Source organism: Sturnus vulgaris, chromosome 23 (genome assembly GCF_052056855.1).
Source record: "Sturnus vulgaris isolate bStuVul1 chromosome 23, bStuVul1.hap1, whole genome shotgun sequence".
Lineage (NCBI taxonomy): Eukaryota > Metazoa > Chordata > Aves > Passeriformes > Sturnidae > Sturnus > Sturnus vulgaris.
This window is the reverse complement of record NC_142265.1, coordinates 4,085,607-4,104,835: the sequence shown is the minus strand read 5'-3', so window position 1 is coordinate 4,104,835 and position 19,229 is coordinate 4,085,607. Positions and strand designations below refer to the sequence as shown.

At 52.5% G+C, this 19,229-nt stretch overlaps 1 protein-coding gene across 1 annotated transcript; it reads left to right on the top strand.

Annotated features, from left to right (window-relative positions):
• Positions 1-858: 858 nt before the first annotated feature.
• On the top strand, positions 859-18,669 carry ADAMTS8 (ADAM metallopeptidase with thrombospondin type 1 motif 8). The gene is made up of 9 exons (XM_014883567.2): positions 859-1,482; positions 8,871-9,110; positions 9,339-9,471; positions 10,312-10,479; positions 10,674-10,972; positions 12,470-12,653; positions 12,945-13,117; positions 13,557-13,732; positions 15,166-18,669. The coding sequence occupies exons 1-9, from the start codon at positions 859-861 to the stop codon at positions 15,896-15,898; spliced, it is 2,730 nt and encodes a 909-aa protein (XP_014739053.2). The 3' UTR covers positions 15,899-18,669.
• Positions 18,670-19,229: the final 560 nt, after the last annotated feature.

Here is a 19,229-nt window from a genome sequence, read left to right as displayed (position 1 = left end):
TTCTCATAGGTATTTTCCACAAGTCTGATTTAGCCGGTTGTCTTATTCCAGCTGGAGGAAACCCCATGTGGATCCAGCTGTTGGTTCAGAGCATGGAAACTCCTTGTACGTGTGTCCTGTTGGAGTTTTCCCTGGGGCCCAAAGCCCTCTCTGTCCCTGGCTAAGGGAAGGACATAGGAACCTCCCGAGGCACCTTCTGAAGCGAGATGCTCTCCAGCTGGCACGGGCCGGGTGCTTTCCAGCTGGGAAGGGATGCTGAGAATCAGCGCTCTGGAGTAAATCCTCCCGTGGTGGTGGAGGGGAAAATGTGCCAGCCCCTCTCCCGGGGCCAGGACCCCCAGAGCCTGGGAAGGATCAGACCCGTGCGGGCAGCGCTGGGGCTGAACAAGGGGTTAATACTGGGAGAGCAACAGGCTGGAGTTGACACTTGGAGGCAGGCGGGGCTGCCGGCGCCTGATTGGCCTCAAATCGTATCCAAAAGTGGGTTGGGGATTTTTTTTTTTTAGGTTTTTTTTCCCCTCTTTTTTTTTTCCTTCTCTTCTTCCTTCTTATTATTTTTTTTTTTATTATTTCCCTGGTTTTGGGGGGGGGAGATTTTTCTTTTTTTTTCTTTGGTCGCGGCTTTTTTTTTTTTTTTGGTTGCGTTTTTTTTTCTCTCTCTCTCTCTCTCTCTCTTTCACTTCTCCTCCTCCCCCAGGCTCCGGCTGGCAGGGGAGGGGAGTGGGGAGAACAGCGAGAGATCAAAAATAAACCTCTTATGTCAAAGCCGGGGGGAGAAAGTATAAATACAGCGGGCTCGGCGGCCGGCGCGGAGGCTGCGGGGGAAGAGCCCGGGGGGTGCTGCGGGGCCGTGCCGGGATGGGGCGGCGGGCGCTGCTGGGCGGCCGGGCCCCGCTCCACCTCCACCTGCTGCTGCTGTGCCACGCCTGGGCGCTGCCGCCGCCGCCTCCTCCGAGGGATGCTCAGCCCGTGCTGCCCGCCCGCCTGCCCGCGCCCTCGGGGCAGCTGGCCCTGCGCCTGGCCGCCTTCGGCCGCGCCGTGGTTCTCCGCCTCCGCCCCGACTCCGCGTTCCTGGCCCCCCGCCTCCGCCTGCAGCGCCTGGGCGGCCGCCGCCCCCCGGCCCCGCCGCGCCGGGGCTGCTTCTACTCGGGCACCGTCGAGGGGAGCCCCGGCGGCCCCGCCGTGCTCAGCAGCTGCGGAGCGGGCGGGCTCCGAGCCGCCTTCCTGCTGGACGGGGCGGCCTACGAGCTGCAGCCGCTGGGGCCGGCGGGGCCCGGGCCGGCCTGGAGGAGGCTGCACCGGCTGAGGCGGCGCTCGGCCCCGCCGGGAGCGCGCTCGGCCCCGCCGGGAGCGCGCCCCGCCCGCGCCGCGCCGCCGCCGCCGCCCCGCAGGGCCCCGCGCTTCGTGTCACAGCCCCGCTACGTGGAGACGCTGCTGGTGGCCGATGAGTCCATGGTGCGCTTCTACGGGGAGGAGGTGGAGGTAAGGGCTGCCGTCCCTCCGCCCGCATCCTTCCTGTGTGCCTGTCCTGTCCCGCCTCTTTCGTCCCCGCAGCCTCTCCATCCTCCCGTGCCCTGCTGTCCCCATCCCAGCCGCCTCTCCATCCTCCCGTGCCTTGCTGTGCCCATCCCAGCCGCCTCTCCATCCTCCCGTGCCCTGCTTGCCCATCCCAGCCGCCTCTCCATCCTCCCGTGCCCTGCTGTGCCCATCCCAGCCGCCTCTCCATCCTCCCGTGCCCTGCTGTGCCCATCCCAGCCGCCTCTCCGCTCCTGCGCTCGCACTGTCTCTCTGTCGCCTTCATCCCTCCATCCTCCCTACGCGTGCATGCCTTCGTCCCGCTCTGTCCTGTCCCCATGCCGGCTTCCTCTCCTCCTCCTCCTCCCAAATCCACTCCTCCAGCCCTGCTCCCTCTCCGTCCCCTCCTGTCCCGCCCGCTGCCTTCCCGATCGATCCCCCCAGCCCCGGGATACCGGGAACAGCTCTGAGAGAGCGAGGGCGGGGCTGGGGCACCTCGGTCCCCACCTCGGTCCCCACCTCGGTCCCCACCTTCCCTTGCTGTGCAGGGGCTGTAAAACCCCGGGGCAAAGGCTGTAGTGTTGGTTTCGGGGTTCACTCAGTGTTTGGGGGCCCTTTCCCAGTCGCAGCATCCCTCCCGGCGAGCCTGTCTCTGCACACACCGGGCACGGGGATGTCCAATCGGCCCCGTGTCCCCAAAGGTGGGGACAGGGCGGGTCTGTGCCCTTCCTACTGCAGGGAAAGAGCCGCTCTGCAAAGCAAAGGGCTCCACTCCCTTCCGAGTGGGAAGCAGCAGTCAATAAAGCCGGGCTGAGCAATGAGCAGCCCCGCTCCTGAGCCACCTGTTAGCCGCTGAGCAGATGGAGAACAGCCCTCGCCTCCCTGGCCAGCGCCAGCAATTCTCACCCTCCTTAAACACTCCCTAAACACTCTCTGCGGACTCCCTGCCCCAGCCAGGCTTTTGGGGAGACCCCAGGAGCAGAGACCGAGGTGCCTCAGCCCCCCACGTCCATCTCCAGGGCTGTGCATGTGCCTCATTCATCAGCACCAGGTCATTTTTCATTTCCCATGCCTCTGGCAAAGCCAGCTCCCCACCCCTAGCCTGCAGGGATGGGTGGTTCAGCTCCAAATTCGGGTTTACACCATCAGAAATGCTCGGAGGTCTTTGCAAGGGATAATTATGCATTGAAGTTGCTCATTCTCGGGTTTTTTGAGCTGTGAGAAGAGTCCTTGAAGCTGGAGCTCAGCAGGGAGCAGTTGGGACGCTGAAACCAAGAGCTGCACTTGGGCAGCCTGGCTCTGCCACTTCTACCGAATTTATCCTTCCCCTAGGGGCTTCTCTGCTCCTAACAAAGCAGTGTTTTAGTTCCAGCCCTGCTCAGGCCAGGCTGGACCTTGGGAAATGCTAAACCTTGGGGCTCCAGCTGATTTCAGCTGCTCAGCATCACTCTGGCTTTGCCCCTTGCTTGGTTTTGCCACCAAGCCAGGCTGGCAGGAGCAGACAGCAGAGGGTCACTGAGCGAGGGGTGATGCACTCGGAGGTACCCCGAGTGCTCACAGTGCTCAGAAAAAGAGTTTGAAGTGGAGTAAGCTGATTTTTTTTAAGCAACAGACATATAAATGGTGGTGGGAATTCCTCTCCCCATAGTGTGAAGTTGGTCTCTGATTCCCCAAGAGAGCAGAAAAAATAGTACAGTGAACCTTCTGCACCCAGCTGGGCACCTGGTGGATTTAAAGCAACACCCAGGGGTGTCTAAATTGCTAGAAATAAGGTGATATCTTTGGGTTGGGGAAAATCCTGATAATGCCCAGCTTGAGCTGGGGAAAAAGCAACAGCCCTCTGGGTAAATCTGTGAATGCAGAAGGAGAGGAAATGGCACCTCCACATAACCAAGGGGCTGAACAGGGGCACCCTGCCCTGGTTTGGCTGCTCCAGCCCTGGGCTGGCTGATGCTGCCTGGCTGGCTCCAATTTTACCATCATTTCCTGGGCCCCTAGAGCAAAATCTTTGCATCAGCTCTCGGGGATGGGAAGGAAACCTTCAAAGATCTTGTTTTGGATGAATAGAGCAATAACACATTAAAATATTTGGGAGAAAACTTCCATGAGCTCTGTTGCAGCAGCTAAAAAAACAACAACCAGAAAACCACCTGCTGTGTTTCTGTGTCTTTTGTTCTCTGGAACAAGAATGCAGGGAGCAGCACAGCAATCTTGCTTCTCCCTAAATACCTTTCTTGTGGGGTGAAAAAAGCAGTGGCAGGTGCTGGTGAGATCTTAGAGAGCTGACTAGGAGGGATGCCCAGGGAGTAGAAATGTTGAGTCAGAACAAACCATATTTATATAATGACTTTTCTTCCCGTAACCACACTTTAATTACCAAATATTTATTAAAGGTCACCAGCATTGTTTGTATTCCCAGTTATTTTCTTGCATAAGTTGTAACAGCTCGAGCAGAAGAGTCACCCTAAGATGCACTGAAGCGTTGAGAGTTATAATCAATGCCATGCTCGTGGTGAGAAAATTCTGTTCATGATTTATTTCTGATCAATTTGAGCCTTGTAGCTCAGCTGTTAACCCAATTTACACAATAAGAGCTCATTCTACCTTCATCAATACTTTTATGTAAATCAGGAGAGAACGGTGAAGTGAGAGCAGAACTAGACCTGAAATTTGGGGGTTTAATAATTGCTCGGGCTTGATGATTGCAGGGGATGTGGTATTTGGGGGGGGAGTCATCAGCAGGGGAGTGCTGGGTGATAAATGCTGGGGGATGTGGCAGATTCAGCCTGCAGGGACTGGGAAGAGCCCTCTGATGTAGGGATGGGTGCAAGGCTCCAGGCTGGACACGGGAGTTTTTGCCTTTTTCTTGCAGAGGATCCCAAGTGCTTGAAAACCAAGTGACCGTGAGCATCACTCAGAATGAAGTGGGGTTTTGAGCAAGGGGAGCTGAGGCAGGAGATGGGGATAATCCTGCCCGTGTGCAGGGGGGCTGAGCACCTGCAGCTGGGCTGCACTTGTGAGGATGCTCTGCATGGCTGGGGAGCGTTTGCCAAGACACCTAAAGCACCAGGCAGCTCCAAAACCCAGCTGCAGCATCCCCAGCCAGCTGGCAGCCAAATGGGATTCCTGTGGTGGGATTTCTCCAGTCTCTTGGGTGCAGATGAGACACATTTCCAAGCTTTCCTCCGCAAGCACGATGGCTGTGATCCCCTCTCCCTCCTCCTCTTGCAAGTGAGGAATCTGCTGATCCTGACTCCCGGGGCTGGTAATGACTGAGGACCACAGCAGACTCAGACCAGTCTGGAAAAGCTGGGATTCCTTGCTGACTTCAGTGTTTTTTCCAGGCAGATTGATGAGGTTTTAGGAGTGCTGTTGCAAACCCTTCCCTTTAAGACCAGACAGGAGTGCAGGGCACAGGACATTTCCAGGGTCCTGCTGCCAGCTCTCCCACACCCTGATGGATTGGAGGTAAATCCAAAGCCACCCTGGAGCCCCAGGTCCCCTCCTGTCCGGCTCTTAGGCTTGCTTTAGGATGTTTTACAGTGTGAGTGGGTAAATTGGCTTAATCCCTTGACAAAAGAAGCCAGCCCCTCCTAAACCCATCCCAAAGGCAACTGGAGTGAGATTAAAGGGGATCTTTGCAAAGGGGGACCTGCATGATGCTGCCATCCACCAGCTTTTTTTCTGGGATTTGTCCTCTGAGTGAGACCCTGAGCCTGCATCCTCTTTGGGGTGGGGGGCTGGAGGACCCAGGCAGCCTCCCTAAATATTCCTCTGGCTGCTGCACTGGCCTCACACTGGGATATTCAACAGCTGCTGCATTTCAGGGCTTCAGAATGAAATGTGCTGGCTCCCACTGAAGCAACTCCATGCTGGCTCCCAGACTGCAGCCCTCCTGCTCTGGGATGCTCTCAGGATGGGGTTTTACTCCATCTCTGTGTCTGGGGAGGTGGGGACAATCTGAATGTGCCTCAGTTTCCTCTGCCTTGAGCAGGGGTAATTGCTGTTTTTGTGGGTCAGCTCCAAATATCCAGCAAAGAGGGAAGGAGAAGGGGGTGGGAATCATGTGGCAAACAGAGCAGGGATGGGCAGAGAGCCGGGCAGGCAGGAGGGCAGCCAGGCACACCGACAGGCTGGCACAGTGTCCCCCTCTCCCCTGGCTTACCCCCCATTTCCTTTGGCTGCCTCTCACATTTTTGCAAGAGAATTCTTGGCCCGGGCTTGAAACCACAGGAGGAGGCTGCCAGGGCAGCCAGCAGCCCCTGGGCACCCAGGCCAGGGGAGGAGCTCACAGATGGTGCCTTGGGGAAAGGGACAACCTGAGATGTTTCTACCAGCTGATTTTTAAAAGTTGGGCAGCCCTTACCTCTGACCCTGGGTTTGCTTCCTTCCATCTGCCTGTGCTTCAGAATCTCAGCATTTCTTTCTTCTCTTCCCCTTCTGCAGAAATGCTGGATTCAAGGGATAAAGCAGGGGAAAAACCCAACCAAATCCAACCAACAATCAATCCTACAGCCCCAGGCTGGGCTGAACTTTGCTCCCCACACATTGGGGAGCACGTTGGAGGGAGGCAGGTTGTGCTGGGGTGTTCTGTGGGTGCTCCCTGCTGTCCCTCTCTTCTGGGTGGGTCCAGCAACATTAAATCATTCTGTGCATACCACAATAATAGTGTCTGTGTAAGAGCAGTTTCACCCATCAAAATAATAATAATAATAATTAAAAATAAATGCCAGCATTTAGGGATCTTTGCAGGCTTCAGCTTCTGAGTGGTTCCCATGAAAGGAATGCAAGAGACTTTGCAAGAGCCTGTATCAGAAAACTCAACCCTTCAATGAGGGTAAAGACAAGCCCTTCAGTTCTTCTTGCTCTGATTTGTATTTGTTTTTCCTGTCCCTCTGCTGTGTTGTTTGCTGCTGGAGGGCTCCTGGCTCAGAGCAGCGATGCTGTGGCAGGAGGGATCTCACCTGTAATGCAGGTGTGGCAGACAAAAGTCTCATTTTTAGGGGGAACTGGGTAGAATATTGAGAGCAGAGGGAGCCCAGGATTGCAGCTGGAGGGAAAAGGGGTGGGAGGTTTGTGGGGCACCACCCTCCATAGTGCCTTGGCATGAATGCAGTGCATGGGGCAGAGAAGGGATCCTCCACAACCCTCTCTGGTCCACACTGGTGTCCTCTCCCCCAGAGCAGGTAAAAGCTGATTTTCCAGCTGTGTTTACCAGACATCCTGCCAGATCTCCCAGGATGCTGCTTGGAAATGGCAGGGAAGCTCCTTGTGCCTGCAGGGCTGCAGTGCCTGGCAAGAAGGCAGGAACCAGTGTGTTTGCAGCCCTGGGCTCTTCAAACCCAACCCAAAACACTGCCCTGCTCCTGATCCCAATCCCCACATCCTCAGCCTCAGTGCTGGGAAGGAAACCCTGGAGATGGCAGTGTTCCCTCCTGGGTGGATGGCCAAGCCAGGGCTGGTTTGTAAAGGCAGAGAGAGGATGGGACCAGCAGGATTCAGCTCATCCCCAGGCAGTTGTTGGCCAAAAGTGCTCAGCTGGCCTCTCCTGAGCCCTGAGGATCTGTAATTTGCTTTTGGCCATGGCTTCGAGCCCTTGGCTGAGCCAAGGCAGTGCAGGTGCATTGCTGCTCTCCCCAGAGCAGTCAGGGTCCATCTGAAACCCAAGCCACTCCTGCACGGGCCAGGGATGGGTATAAATAGACACCAGATGGTGGAACAAGTGAATTTGACCTTTTAATCTTCACTAAATAGCTGTTTGTTCGGTTTGCTTTCCATCTCCCCTTTCCAGACACAGGGAAGGTGGACAGATGTTTTCCAAGTCCCTCTGTTCCTACTGCTGAAAGAGGTTTTTGGCTGGATGCACCCCTAAGGATGTGAGGGTTGGTGTCCTGAGGGATTTGTGGTAGGAACTGAGATCTCCCAGGTCAAATCTACTGTTATGGACAGAAACCTCTAATGGGTTAGAAAAGGATGCAGATTTATTCCCTTGGAAATGAGGGATGATCCCATGATGAGCAGCTCCAGCACAGAGCATCCTTCTAGATCTTCAGGGGCATAATTTTAGGAAGGCTTTGTGATATTTTTAGCAAGGTTCTCAATGGACTTTCCCCACAGGGTGAACAATTCCTCCAAGTTTCATGGAGCAGCCACTTGTGGGGATCTTGTCTCAGTTTCTTGCCTCTGCAGTGACTTCTCTGTGACATGAGTTGCATGCTCGGGGCTGGATGTGAGTCATGGCATGGAGATCTGGCCAGTCTAAATAAACCAGTCTATTCCCTGCTCCCATCAGCCTTGCTGGGGCCTGCCCTTGGATAATGAGCCAGGGAGGACTTGAGAGATGTCTTGTTGAAACAAAACATCTGTTTACGTGGGGCTGCCAGTGACGGGATAAAAAGTGGCAGAATAATTTAAAATAGCCACAAGTGCCCTGGGCAAGCAGTTCTTGGTGCAGCAAATATGTTGTATCTCACTCAACATCTCCCTCTTTTGCTAAGGAAACAGCATTTTGTGTCTCAGGAAATGGCATTGTCCTGGCAGTACCATGATGGATGAGCACACAGAGTCAGCTTTGCTCAGGAAATGTATTTTGGGTGAAACTTGGCTATCAGAGAGGGCTCCCATCGAGTCCTTCCAGTTTAATTAGGCTCTGAATTGAGACCGCAGGGTGTAATTTGTCTGGGGAGGAGAGAAGCCACTTTCTCTTTCCCAATACTATATTGTGTAATAGCTGCATTTTTTTCTCCTGACTCCGGGCCGTGAGCAATGCCAAGCAGAGGAGGAATTTTGATGCTCAGATAAGATGTTTACATCAGCCTAAACATCGCTGGCGCTTTTGACATATTAAGTAATCCCTGGTCATCACCAAGCCGGGGATGCTGCTGGGCAAAGTCTTGGCTGTCAAAGTGTTTTAGTCCCAGTTTGTTGCCAAGGATGCTGGGTTCAAACCCTGTGACCAGCACAGGCAGAACTTTTACTGGGTGGTTTTGCTCCAGCCAGATGTGTGTGAGTTGGTTCCTGCCCTGAGGCAGCGAGGGCAGGGTTAACACTTTGGTTAATGCACAGAACTCTCCAGAATGCTGAGGTTTTTCCCAAAGAATTTCTTCCAGAGGGATTTCTATGTGCAAAGAGTTCATGGGAGAGGAGACACATGGTCTGGAGAAGGGGATGCAGGGCTTGTCCACCAGCACAAGGTGTAAAGCATCACATACAGAAAAGGCAGCACTGAACCCATCAGCTTATGGTCTGGACATGATGGGATTCATAAATGAGGCTGATTCTTTCTTTTCAAACCAAACAATTTCCCGGTAGCAGAGGTTTTACCCAGGCTCTGCCTGCCCATCTCTCCCCCACAGAACCACATCCTGACCCTGATGTCCATGGCAGCTCACATCTACAAGCATCCCAGCCTGAGGAACTCCATCAGCCTGGTGGTGGTGAAGGTGCTGGTGGTGGAGGAGGCAGCAGCAGGGCCGGAGGTGTCTGACAACGGGGGGCTCACCCTGCGCAACTTCTGCAGCTGGCAGCAAAAATTCAACCCCCCGAGCGACCGGCACCCAGAGCACTACGACACTGCCATCCTCCTCACCAGACAGGTCAGCTCCCCTCGGGAATGCCCAAAGGAAAGGGGCCAGGGCATCCGTGGAGGGGGACAAGGGGGTTCATCATGGAGGTCAATGTGCAGAGAATGGAGCTTGCAGCAAAGCAGTTGGGGGGTGGTTTCATTCGGGGGGCAGACCACCTGTGGGTTGCTCACAGAGATGTTGGGGCTGAACGTGGGACCCCTGCCCGTGCTGACTGCTCCCCCTGCCTGGCACAAACAGGATTTCTGTGGACACCAGAGCTGTGACACGCTGGGAGTGGCAGACATCGGCACCATGTGTGACAGCAACAAGAGCTGCTCCGTGATCGAGGACGAGGGCCTGCAGGCAGCCTACACCCTGGCTCATGAACTGGGTAACACCTCCCTTCCCGAGGGGAAGGCTGCTTCTTCCAGTCCTGCTGCTGGGAGGGGTTGTGGCACAGCCCAGCACCGGCATCTCTTGGCTGGGGACCACCCACTGAGCCTTGGGGAGCTTCTGGCACTGACAAAAGTGCAGAAACACTAACAAGTGCCCAAATCGGTGTAAATTGGTGCATTTGCAGCAGTTCAGGAAGCGTTTCTTCACTGGAAATTCTTAAGCATTGGAAGGGGCTGCCCAGGGAGGTTTGGAGTCCCCGTCCCTGGAGTTGTTCAAGAAATGCCTGGACGTGGCACTCAGTGCTCTGGGCTGGGTGACAAGGTGGGGATTGGGCACAGGTTGGACTGGAGGATCTTGGAGGTCATTTCCAACCTCAGTGAATCTATGATTTACCTGTTGTGATGAGCTCAGGCATGGGATCAAGCACATCTCTGCCTTGCTTTGCCATTCCTGCCCTGACTAATTTTTGCACAGAGAAGCTGTGGCTGCCACATCCCTGGGAACATTCAAGGTCAGGTTGGACAGGGTGTGGAGCAACCTGCTCTAGTGGAAGGCGTCCCTGTCCATGGCAGGGGGTAGAATGAGATGAGCCTTAATTCCCTTCCATCCCAAACTCTTCTGAGTTTCTACAAATTTTTGCTGCTTTGCCCTGCACACAACAGGCTGTACCACTGAGATGGAGCAAGCAGGTTTTTATTCCTTCTGATTTATGGCAGCAAATAGCTTTGGCAGAAGTAGGAGCTGCTTAATACCTTAGAGATGTTGCCACACAGCATCTGCTGAGGAGCAGGAGCTGAGCTGGGAGCTCAGCTGTGCCTTGCTCTCTGCTCCCCAGGCCATGTGCTCAGCATGCCCCACGATGACTCCAAGAACTGTGAGAGGCTCTTTGGGCCCCTGGGCGAGCACCATGTGATGGCTCCTCTCTTCATCCACCTGAACAAGACCCAGCCCTGGTCTCCCTGCAGTGCCATGTACCTCACCGAGTTCCTGGATGGAGGGCATGGTAAGGCTCGAGTCAGCTCCACCGTCACTCCAAACGGCCTTTTCCTTACTTGCTCAGGCTCTTTGCCGTGCCTGGAGGGGGTGTGGGGTGAAGGGGGAGTCAAACCAGGCCATGGGCAGAGGCGTGGGGTGCCCTGCTCGGTGCAGTCAGTGGTGAAAGCTCCATGTCCAGCCTGACTCTTGAACCTTGCCCAGGTGACTGCCTGCTGGATGCCCCAGCCAAGCCCGTGTCCCTGCCTGCCGAGCTGCCTGGCCAAAGAGCCCTGTACAGCCTGGACCAGCAATGCCAGCAGATCTTTGGCAAGGACTTCCAGCACTGCCCCAACACCACGGAGGAGGACATTTGTGCCCAGCTGTGGTGCAGGACGGGCAGTGGGGAGCCCCTGTGCCACACCAAGAATGGCAGCTTGCCATGGGCTGATGGAACTCCCTGCAAAGCCGAGGGGCTCTGCTGGGACGGGCGCTGTGTGCAGCAGGACACCCTGAAACCCCAGGTAAGGGGACTCCAGGAATTCTGGGGGGGTGGGTGCACTCCAGGTACCCATCGAAGCCTCCCTCTCACTCCCCTCCACAGCTGGACAGGGAAGGGAAAAATAGAACCAAGGTTCATGAGATGATTTGAGATTACTCACCAATCACCAGAGGCAAAACAGGCTCAAGCTAGAGATGTTAATTGAATTTATTACTGACAAAATCAGAATCATGAGAAATAAAATAAGACCTTAAAAACACTTTCCCCTCACACTTCCCTCCTTCCCAGCTCTCCCTTCTCTCTCCAGTGGTGCAGGGAGACAAGGAATGGGGGTTATGGTCAGTTCATCACAGACTGTTCCTGCTGCTGCTCAGGGAGAGGAGTCAGAATCCCTTCCATGGGAGACAGTTCTCTATCAGCTTCTCCAACTTGAGTCCTTCCCATGGACACATTCCCCACAAACTGCTGCAACATGGGTCATTCTTCCACAGGCTCAGTCCTTCAAGGACAGGCTGCTCCAGTGTGGCTCTTCCACAGGGTCCCAAGTCCTTCCAGCAGAGCTGCTCCAGCGTGGGTTCCTCTCTCCACAGGTCCTGCCAGGATCCTGCACCAGCTCAGATTTCCCATGGGGTCACAGCCTCTTTCAGACATCCCCCTGCTCTGGCCTGGGTTCCTCCAGGGGCTGCAGGTGGATCTCTGCTGCAGGGGCAGAGCTGCCTCACCATGGTGTTCCCCACTGAATTTTGGAGGGAATCTCAGCTCTGATGCCTGGAGGAATCCTTGCCTTTCCTCCTACACTACCCTGAGTGTCTGCAGAGATGTTCCCCTTACATTCTCACTCCTCTCTTCTCTGCACCCAGTTACATCTGCCTAATAACTATTTTCTTCATCTTAAATACATTATCTTCGAGGTCAACACCATCTCTGCTGGGCTCAGCCTTCACCAGTGGTGGGTCCATCCTGGAGCTGATGTTGGCTCTGCTGGACAAGGGGGAGCTCCTGGCAGCAGCTCACAGAAGCCACCCCACCACAAACCCTATACAGCTGGGCTGGGGCTTGACCCTTTGGGATTCCCAAATCTCTGACCCCACCCCTGCCATCTCCTTGACTGGCTTTGGATTAGGCTGATTTATTTCTGGATGTCTCTCCTTTGTTAATATTTATTACTGGCAAGTCCAGCTCATAGAAAAAAAGTCTGCTACTGAGCCGTGGGCTGGTCTGAATCAAAACAAGCAGTGCAGATCTGCAATTAAATCATGACTTTTTGCCCTGCTGGGGAAATCAGCAGCAGTTTCAGAGTCAGTCAGCAAAGTACTCAAAGCCCAGCTTAACTTTAAGCATGTGAACAGACTGGTGGAAGTCAGTATTAACTTTGTGTGAAGTATGTGCCAAAGCGCTTTTCTGGCTCAGGGCTGGGGGGAGATTTTAGCATTGCTGCAGCCCTTGGCTCGCCCTGGGAGGGAGCAGCTGGGGATGGGCAGGCTCAGGGATGGACTCAGCCTCTCCTGGGCTCTTGCAGGCAGCGCTGGACGGCGGCTGGGGCCCCTGGAGCTCGTGGGGCTCCTGCTCCCGGAGCTGTGGAGGAGGAATCCAGTTCTCACACCGGCACTGTGACAACCCCCGGCCCCAGCACGGTGGCAGCTACTGCCAGGGCCAGAGAGCCAAGTACCAGTCCTGCCACACCCAGGAGTGCCCGCCCGATGGTAAGGATGGCAACTCCCAAATGCACGCCCAGCTCCTGCTCCTGCTCCTCCAGAATGCAGGACAGGGATTGCTCTGCTCTGCCTTGGGTGTTCGTGTCTAGGGGGAAAAGCAGCTTCCTGCTGGGGACTGTCACCTTGTGTGGCTGATGGCAGGAGTGTGGGATCCCTCCTTCGTGACATTCCTCCACGTGCTCTCACTATCCTCAGCTCACTCATCTCTGTGATGGCCAAGGGCAGCAGCTCCTGCCAGCTTCCCATGGATTTTGGGCCATGTTTCACCTTTCCTTTCAGGGAAAAGCTTTCGGGAGCAGCAGTGTGAGAAGTACAACAGCTACAACTTCACAGACCTGGAAGGGAATCACTTGGAGTGGGTTCCTAAGTATGCAGGAGTGTCCCCCCGAGACAGATGCAAACTCTTCTGCCGAGCCCGAGGGAGGAGTGAATTCAAAGTCTTTGAGGCCAAAGTAAGATTGCTGGTGATGGGAATCCCCAAAGTAAGATTGCTGGTGATGGGAATCCCCAAAGTAAGATTGCTGGTGTTAGAAATCACCAAAATAAGGTACCTGGTGATGGGAATCACCAAAGTAATGTTCCTGGTGATGGGAATCACCAAAATAGGGTACCTGGTGTTGGGAATCACCAAAGTAAGATTGCTGTTATTGGGAATCACCAAAATAATCTTCCTGGTGATGGGAATCACCAAGTAAGGTTCCTGGTGATAGGAATCACCAAAGTAAGGTTCCTGATGCTAACAGTCACCAAAGTAAGATTGGTGGTGATGAGAATCACCGTATTAAGATTTCTGGTGATGGGAATCACCAAAGTGAGGTTCCTGGTGATGGAATCACTCCTGTTTACCCCGTGTCAGAACTCATGCCCTGGTTACTGCTCTGCATCCCTCAGGTGATTGATGGGACGCTGTGTGGCCCGGAGACCCTCTCCATCTGCGTCCACGGGCAGTGCATCAAGGCTGGCTGTGATCACGTCATTGGCTCCTCCAAGAAGCTGGACAAGTGCGGGGTGTGCGGTGGCAATGGCTCCACCTGCAGGAAAATATCCGGCTCGCTCAACAGATCCAAGTGAGGCTCCAGGGAGGAGGTTCTGCAGGGATGGGCTGTGGGACAAACACCAGCATCCTCTCGCATTCCCCTTTTTCTATCACTAAAGTTGTAGGCTAGGAATACATAAGGATCCAAGCCAGCATCCTCAGCTGGCGGGCATTGCAAGATCCTGGGCTCCTCCCCAGACTCCAGGGCTTAGGCTCAGTTTATTTTGGGGCAGAATTATACAAGCCAAGTAGAGCTTATTTCCTAAAATAATAACTGATGTGACAGGCTCGGTACACCACTGCAAATAAATCTGGTGCTCCAACGAGTTTACAAAACACATTTCACACCAGTGCAGTGAGTTGGACACATAATTCAAGGGCTGATGTGTGATATAAATGTTTAATAACTTTTCCCTGGGCTTGAGGGTGAATTTGAATCCTGGGACAAGGACTCTGAGGCAGTCACTTCCCTCACCCAACATCTCAATGGCTTTGCCAAAGAGCAGAATTGGAGGCTTTTGTTGGAAAACCATAATAGAAGCCCAACCATCCAGTTCCATGCAGCGAGGTGACTCACACAGCCAAATTAGATTTCCTAAATGCTTTCCTTCCAGGGAACAGCTGAACCGGGCTTCCACTCTCCTATGAGTTGTTTGTGGTTGACTAAAGGGAGATTAGCATAGGAGCTACAGCCAAGAAGAGATCCCATAAAGATCAGGGTGAGGGAGGCCAGGGTGACTGAGAGCAGAGTTTGACTCAAAGGCTTTTTTCCAAAATACTCTGAACCTAATTACTGACCACAGCATCCACCATGGGGATCCATGGAAAATGATCCTATGCTGTCACAGTGTGAGTCACAGTGCTGAGGGCTCAAGTGAAACCTTCCCTGTGCAATCCCAGGAGCTTTGGTGCTCCAGGGATGGCCCTTGGCTGGCCTTGGCAGGAAAATGTTTCCCTGGCATGGGAATGTCCTCTGTATCCTCCAATGGAATTACTTCTGCATTGTAGTGGTGGCTGCAAAACCCTTCAAAAAGTGAGTTGAGGGTATAGAGGAATAGAGACTTGAGGGCTGAGGAATAGAGACTCTCTCCTATTCTGTTATTCTATATCTGTATGTGTACCTACATCTATATTATCCCTGTCAATAGGTGATGTAACCCTTCAGCATCACCAGTGACAGGCTTTCAATCCCAAACACTCACCATTTCCAAACACAGGGAGCAAGGGGAATTTCCCAGCTAGGCTGGTAATCACAGGGCTGTTCATTTGATTACATTGCTCATTTTCATGTGTAATTCAGAGAAATCTTCCAGCTGAGCTCACATCTAGAACATCTGCAAGATTTCTAGCTCTTGAGTGCTCGGGGTTACAGAGAGCTGGCTTCAGGATCCCAAGTGCTGTTCCTTACATGAGTGTGCTCTTAGCAAGTCTTGAAGAATAACCGTGTCCCTTTGGCCCGTGCAGATACGGCTACAATGACATTGTCACCATCCCCGCCGGGGCCACCAACATCGACATCAAACAGCGCAGCCACCGGGGGGTCCGGCACGACGGCAACTACCTGGCCCTGAAGACCCTTGAGGGCAAGTACCTGCTGAATGGGGACTTTGCCATCTCAGCCATGGAGCAGGACATCCTCATTAAGGGCACCATCCTGAAATACAGCGGCTCCATGACGACTCTGGAGAGGCTGCAGAGCTTCCGACAGCTCCCGGAGCCCCTGACCGTCCAGCTGCTGACCATTGCCAGCGAGCTCTTCCCACCCAAAGTCAAGTACACTTTCTTCATCCCCAAGGACGTCCCTTTCAGCAAGCAGAAGGGCAAAGAGAAGAAGTCGGTCAACGTCATCCGACCCATGCTGACCTCCCAGTGGGTGCTGGGTGACTGGTCCGAGTGCTCCAAGACGTGTGGCTCCGGCTGGCAGCGGCGGACGGTGGACTGCCGGGATGTGGAGGGTCAAACCTCCTCTGCCTGCAACAGATCCCTCAAGCCTGAGGACATCAAGCCCTGTGGAGACATGCCCTGCCCTCTGTGGCGCCTGGGTCCCTGGTCCCCCTGCTCGCAGACGTGCGGCGAGGGCGTGCGGACGCGCAACGCCTCCTGCATCGATTACACCGGCAAAGTCACCGGCCCCGAGAAGTGCAGCTCGCCAGGGCCACCCCCAGCCACCACGGCCTGTGTGCTGAGGCAGTGCTGAGCCACGCTGGGCTGCTCCGAGTCCAGGGTGCCACGGGCTGCCACCACACTGGGGCAGGACAGCAAGGGTGCCAGACAAATGGCCACTCTCCAGTGGTTCGTCCCCACCGCATCGATGTCTACCTCAGAGGGGAGAATAATGGTGGCAAAACGGGGAGGAATCACTTCTTTTCCTTTCTTTCTTCCTTTTCTTTCTGGCTGGCTGCTCTCAGGCAAGTTGTAACTTAAAGGGAAAAATAAGTGTATCTGTAGGGTGTTTCCAAAGAGCTGTGGTGGAGTGTGGTTGCAGATTGCTTTTGTAAGGTTTGCTGGGGTTTGGCACTGGAGACAATGTGGAGCCTGGTTCTGCCATCGCCCCATCCCAGTTCCAGGTCAAGGAGGTCCAGGGTGGGTGTCTTTGCTGATAAAACTGGGATCTCTTCACAAAAGGCATGGAATGGGCTGCCATTCCCTCCCTGCAGCAGCGTGGGTGTCCTTGAGCATGAGGAGTGTTTTATCAGCTGTGAGTTTCACTTGGGAGATAAATTGCTCATGTGAATGGGAGAGGAATAAGCTGAGAGCCAGATCCTAGCATGAATCAGGCAGGAGGACAGGTGAGAGGCGGTTTCTGCTGGATTTATAATCTACAAGGTGACAAACCTCTGCCTCCAAACACCCCCAGGATCTGTGGTTCTTCCTAGAGCTGTTAACCCACACCTCTGTTTCCCCAGCTATAAAACCAAGGCTTAATTACACCTGATCTGTCTTACAGGGCCTCTGTGAGGATTAATTAATTCCTAATTCTGCAGTGCTCTGACTGTGAAATGCCTACTGCGATGCCCTCTGGAGCAGGCACTCTGGTGTGCCAGCGTTTCCTTTCCCATCCTTGCCTTTCAGTCCCCTGTGGGCTCATTTTTTCAGCTCTGCTGTAATTTTGGAGATAATTCACTAACCTGGTCTGCAGCAGGGATGAGCCCAGGATCTGTAGATCATGCCAGAGGTGACCAGTGCTGCTCTTCACCTCTGCTTCCCTGGGATATGTGAAAATGCTCAGATCTGGTGCCAGCTCCAGCCTTGCTTGAGCAATTCTCAGTCCAAAACCAGGCTTGGCAAGGCTGGAGCTGCTCTTTCCCAGTGGGAAGCAGCCACAGCCCTCTCCCCAGCCCAGCTGCTGCCTGGCCCCAGCACAGATGGCTGTTCAGACCCTGAACTTTGCCCTTTCCAAAGCAATCGCTGGCCTTGTGCTGGCAGCAGCCAGTGCCTGGGGAGCAGGGATGGAATTTGGAAAGATTTTGCTATTGCTGGATGAGCAATTCAGTATCTCCAGGCTCCTCTCATACCCTGCCTTGGCTTCCTTTTTGGCAGCAAAATGTTGAATTTCCAGTGGGATCTGCCTTTTTCTCATAGGAAGGGGAGGAGGGCTGGAATTTTTGATGTTTCAGATTCCCCATTCACATTTATGGAGTGAATCCTTTTCCTTGTCCCTTTTGCCTGAGCGAACCAAGCTCATGTGTGATCCTTTCCTGGCTGTCCAGAAAGGTTTGGAATGGGATGGTGGCATGAGCTGCTCTGCTGAAGACACAAACCTCACTATTTACCTGAAAACATGAAATATTCCTCTTTTATCTCCCATACATGATTTCTATTAAAACCATGGGAACTACAGCCTAGGATTGAGGGTATTGAGGGCTTGGCTCCTTTATTTTTTTCAGGAAAGGAAAAAAAAAAACCTGAAGGCCAGCTGCAGAGTTTGGATGCAGAGCTGTTTGGGCTGTGGTACAGACCTACCTTTGGGCAATGTTCTACATCTGCTAATTAATCTCCAGGAATTTAAGTTCTAACAAATAGCTGGATGCTAAAGTCATGTAGCCTTGCAGGGTTATTTTCTTTTTTCCCCCCTCTGAGTCTGCAAGGGTTTTAACTCAAAGCCAGCATGTGTTTCCTCTCCAGTGTCACCACCAGCATTTAGGATGGGTCAGGAATATCAGTCTGAGACAGTGCCAAGGAAAACGTCTGGATTTATCACACAGGAGTCGTGCATGCCAAGGGGCTTTTCCAGTTTTTTTGGGTTTTTTTATAATCACTGTGTGGCTGCTTCGCTGGAGCTTCCTACATGTAAAAACTCCGTGTTGAGGGCAAATCCTGCTGCTTTTCCAGCGAGGAGGAAGGTGGGGATCCCCCTGGGAGGGGGGGTCCAGAGGCAGTGATGCTCTGTTGAGGTGTGGGTGATGCTAAGTGGAATTCCTGCCCCAGGCTTCTGTAAAAACAAGTAGCTGATTTAAGTCAAAGAGGTTTTATATATTAGGCTATATATATATATATATGTATATATATATGTTTCCCTTCAGTGAAGGATTGTAGCAATGTACTGAGCCTCTTGTGTTAGGTATTTATTACAAATTTCTGTTTGGTTTTGTACAGTAGCTGTCTGGAAAGGAGAGAAAAAAAAAAAAAAAAAAGAAGGAAAAAAAGAGATTAAAAAAGACTGTGTTTTAACATGCTGCTCCCACATCCCCTCTCTGAAAGCTGCAGGGAGCTCGGGGAAGGGATGTCTGCTCATTGTTTATCCACTCTGGTACCTGACTGGTGTTTCCCCCCTCTCTCGTGTACCAACCAAGCTGGGTAAGCATAACAAACCCAACCAAAATTCAGCTTTGGAATTCATCTTAAGGAGAGGGAGGAAAATATAATTTTCTGATTTTTAGCCTCTTGTTTGTATTTGTTTTTAATTTTGAAAACAGTCTATTTGTGGCTCTGCCTTTACCCCTTCAATAAAGGACTTCCTGCCTTTTATCTCTTTGCATTTGTCTTTATTTGCACTTTTCTCAGGACTATTATCTCCATCCCAGAGAGATTTTAAATCTCTCTTTTACGTATCTTACTAACAATAAATGCTTCATTCAGTTTTAAAATGCTGAACCAAAATATTACATGAGAGAATAGACAAAATCCATGCAGCTGGAATTATTCTGCAGAAATTTTGAAGCAATTCTGTTTTGCAGATGCTTTATGAGCACCTACCTCTTTTTAATACCTATACAGTATATCTATCTATATATATTCTACACTTATATTATTATAGAATTATATGATTCTATGATAATAGAGATTGTATATATGATCTCTTCTATATAATATATATGATCTATATTATATATATAACATATCATATGAACCATATATATGAACCATTATAGAACTATATAATACATTGTGTATATTATGCATATATCATATAGGATGTATAGATATATTATATTTTATATTTTATATATATTATATACATCATATATAATATATATGCATAATACACATATTATACACATAGTATCACAGAACTCTAATTGTATTAT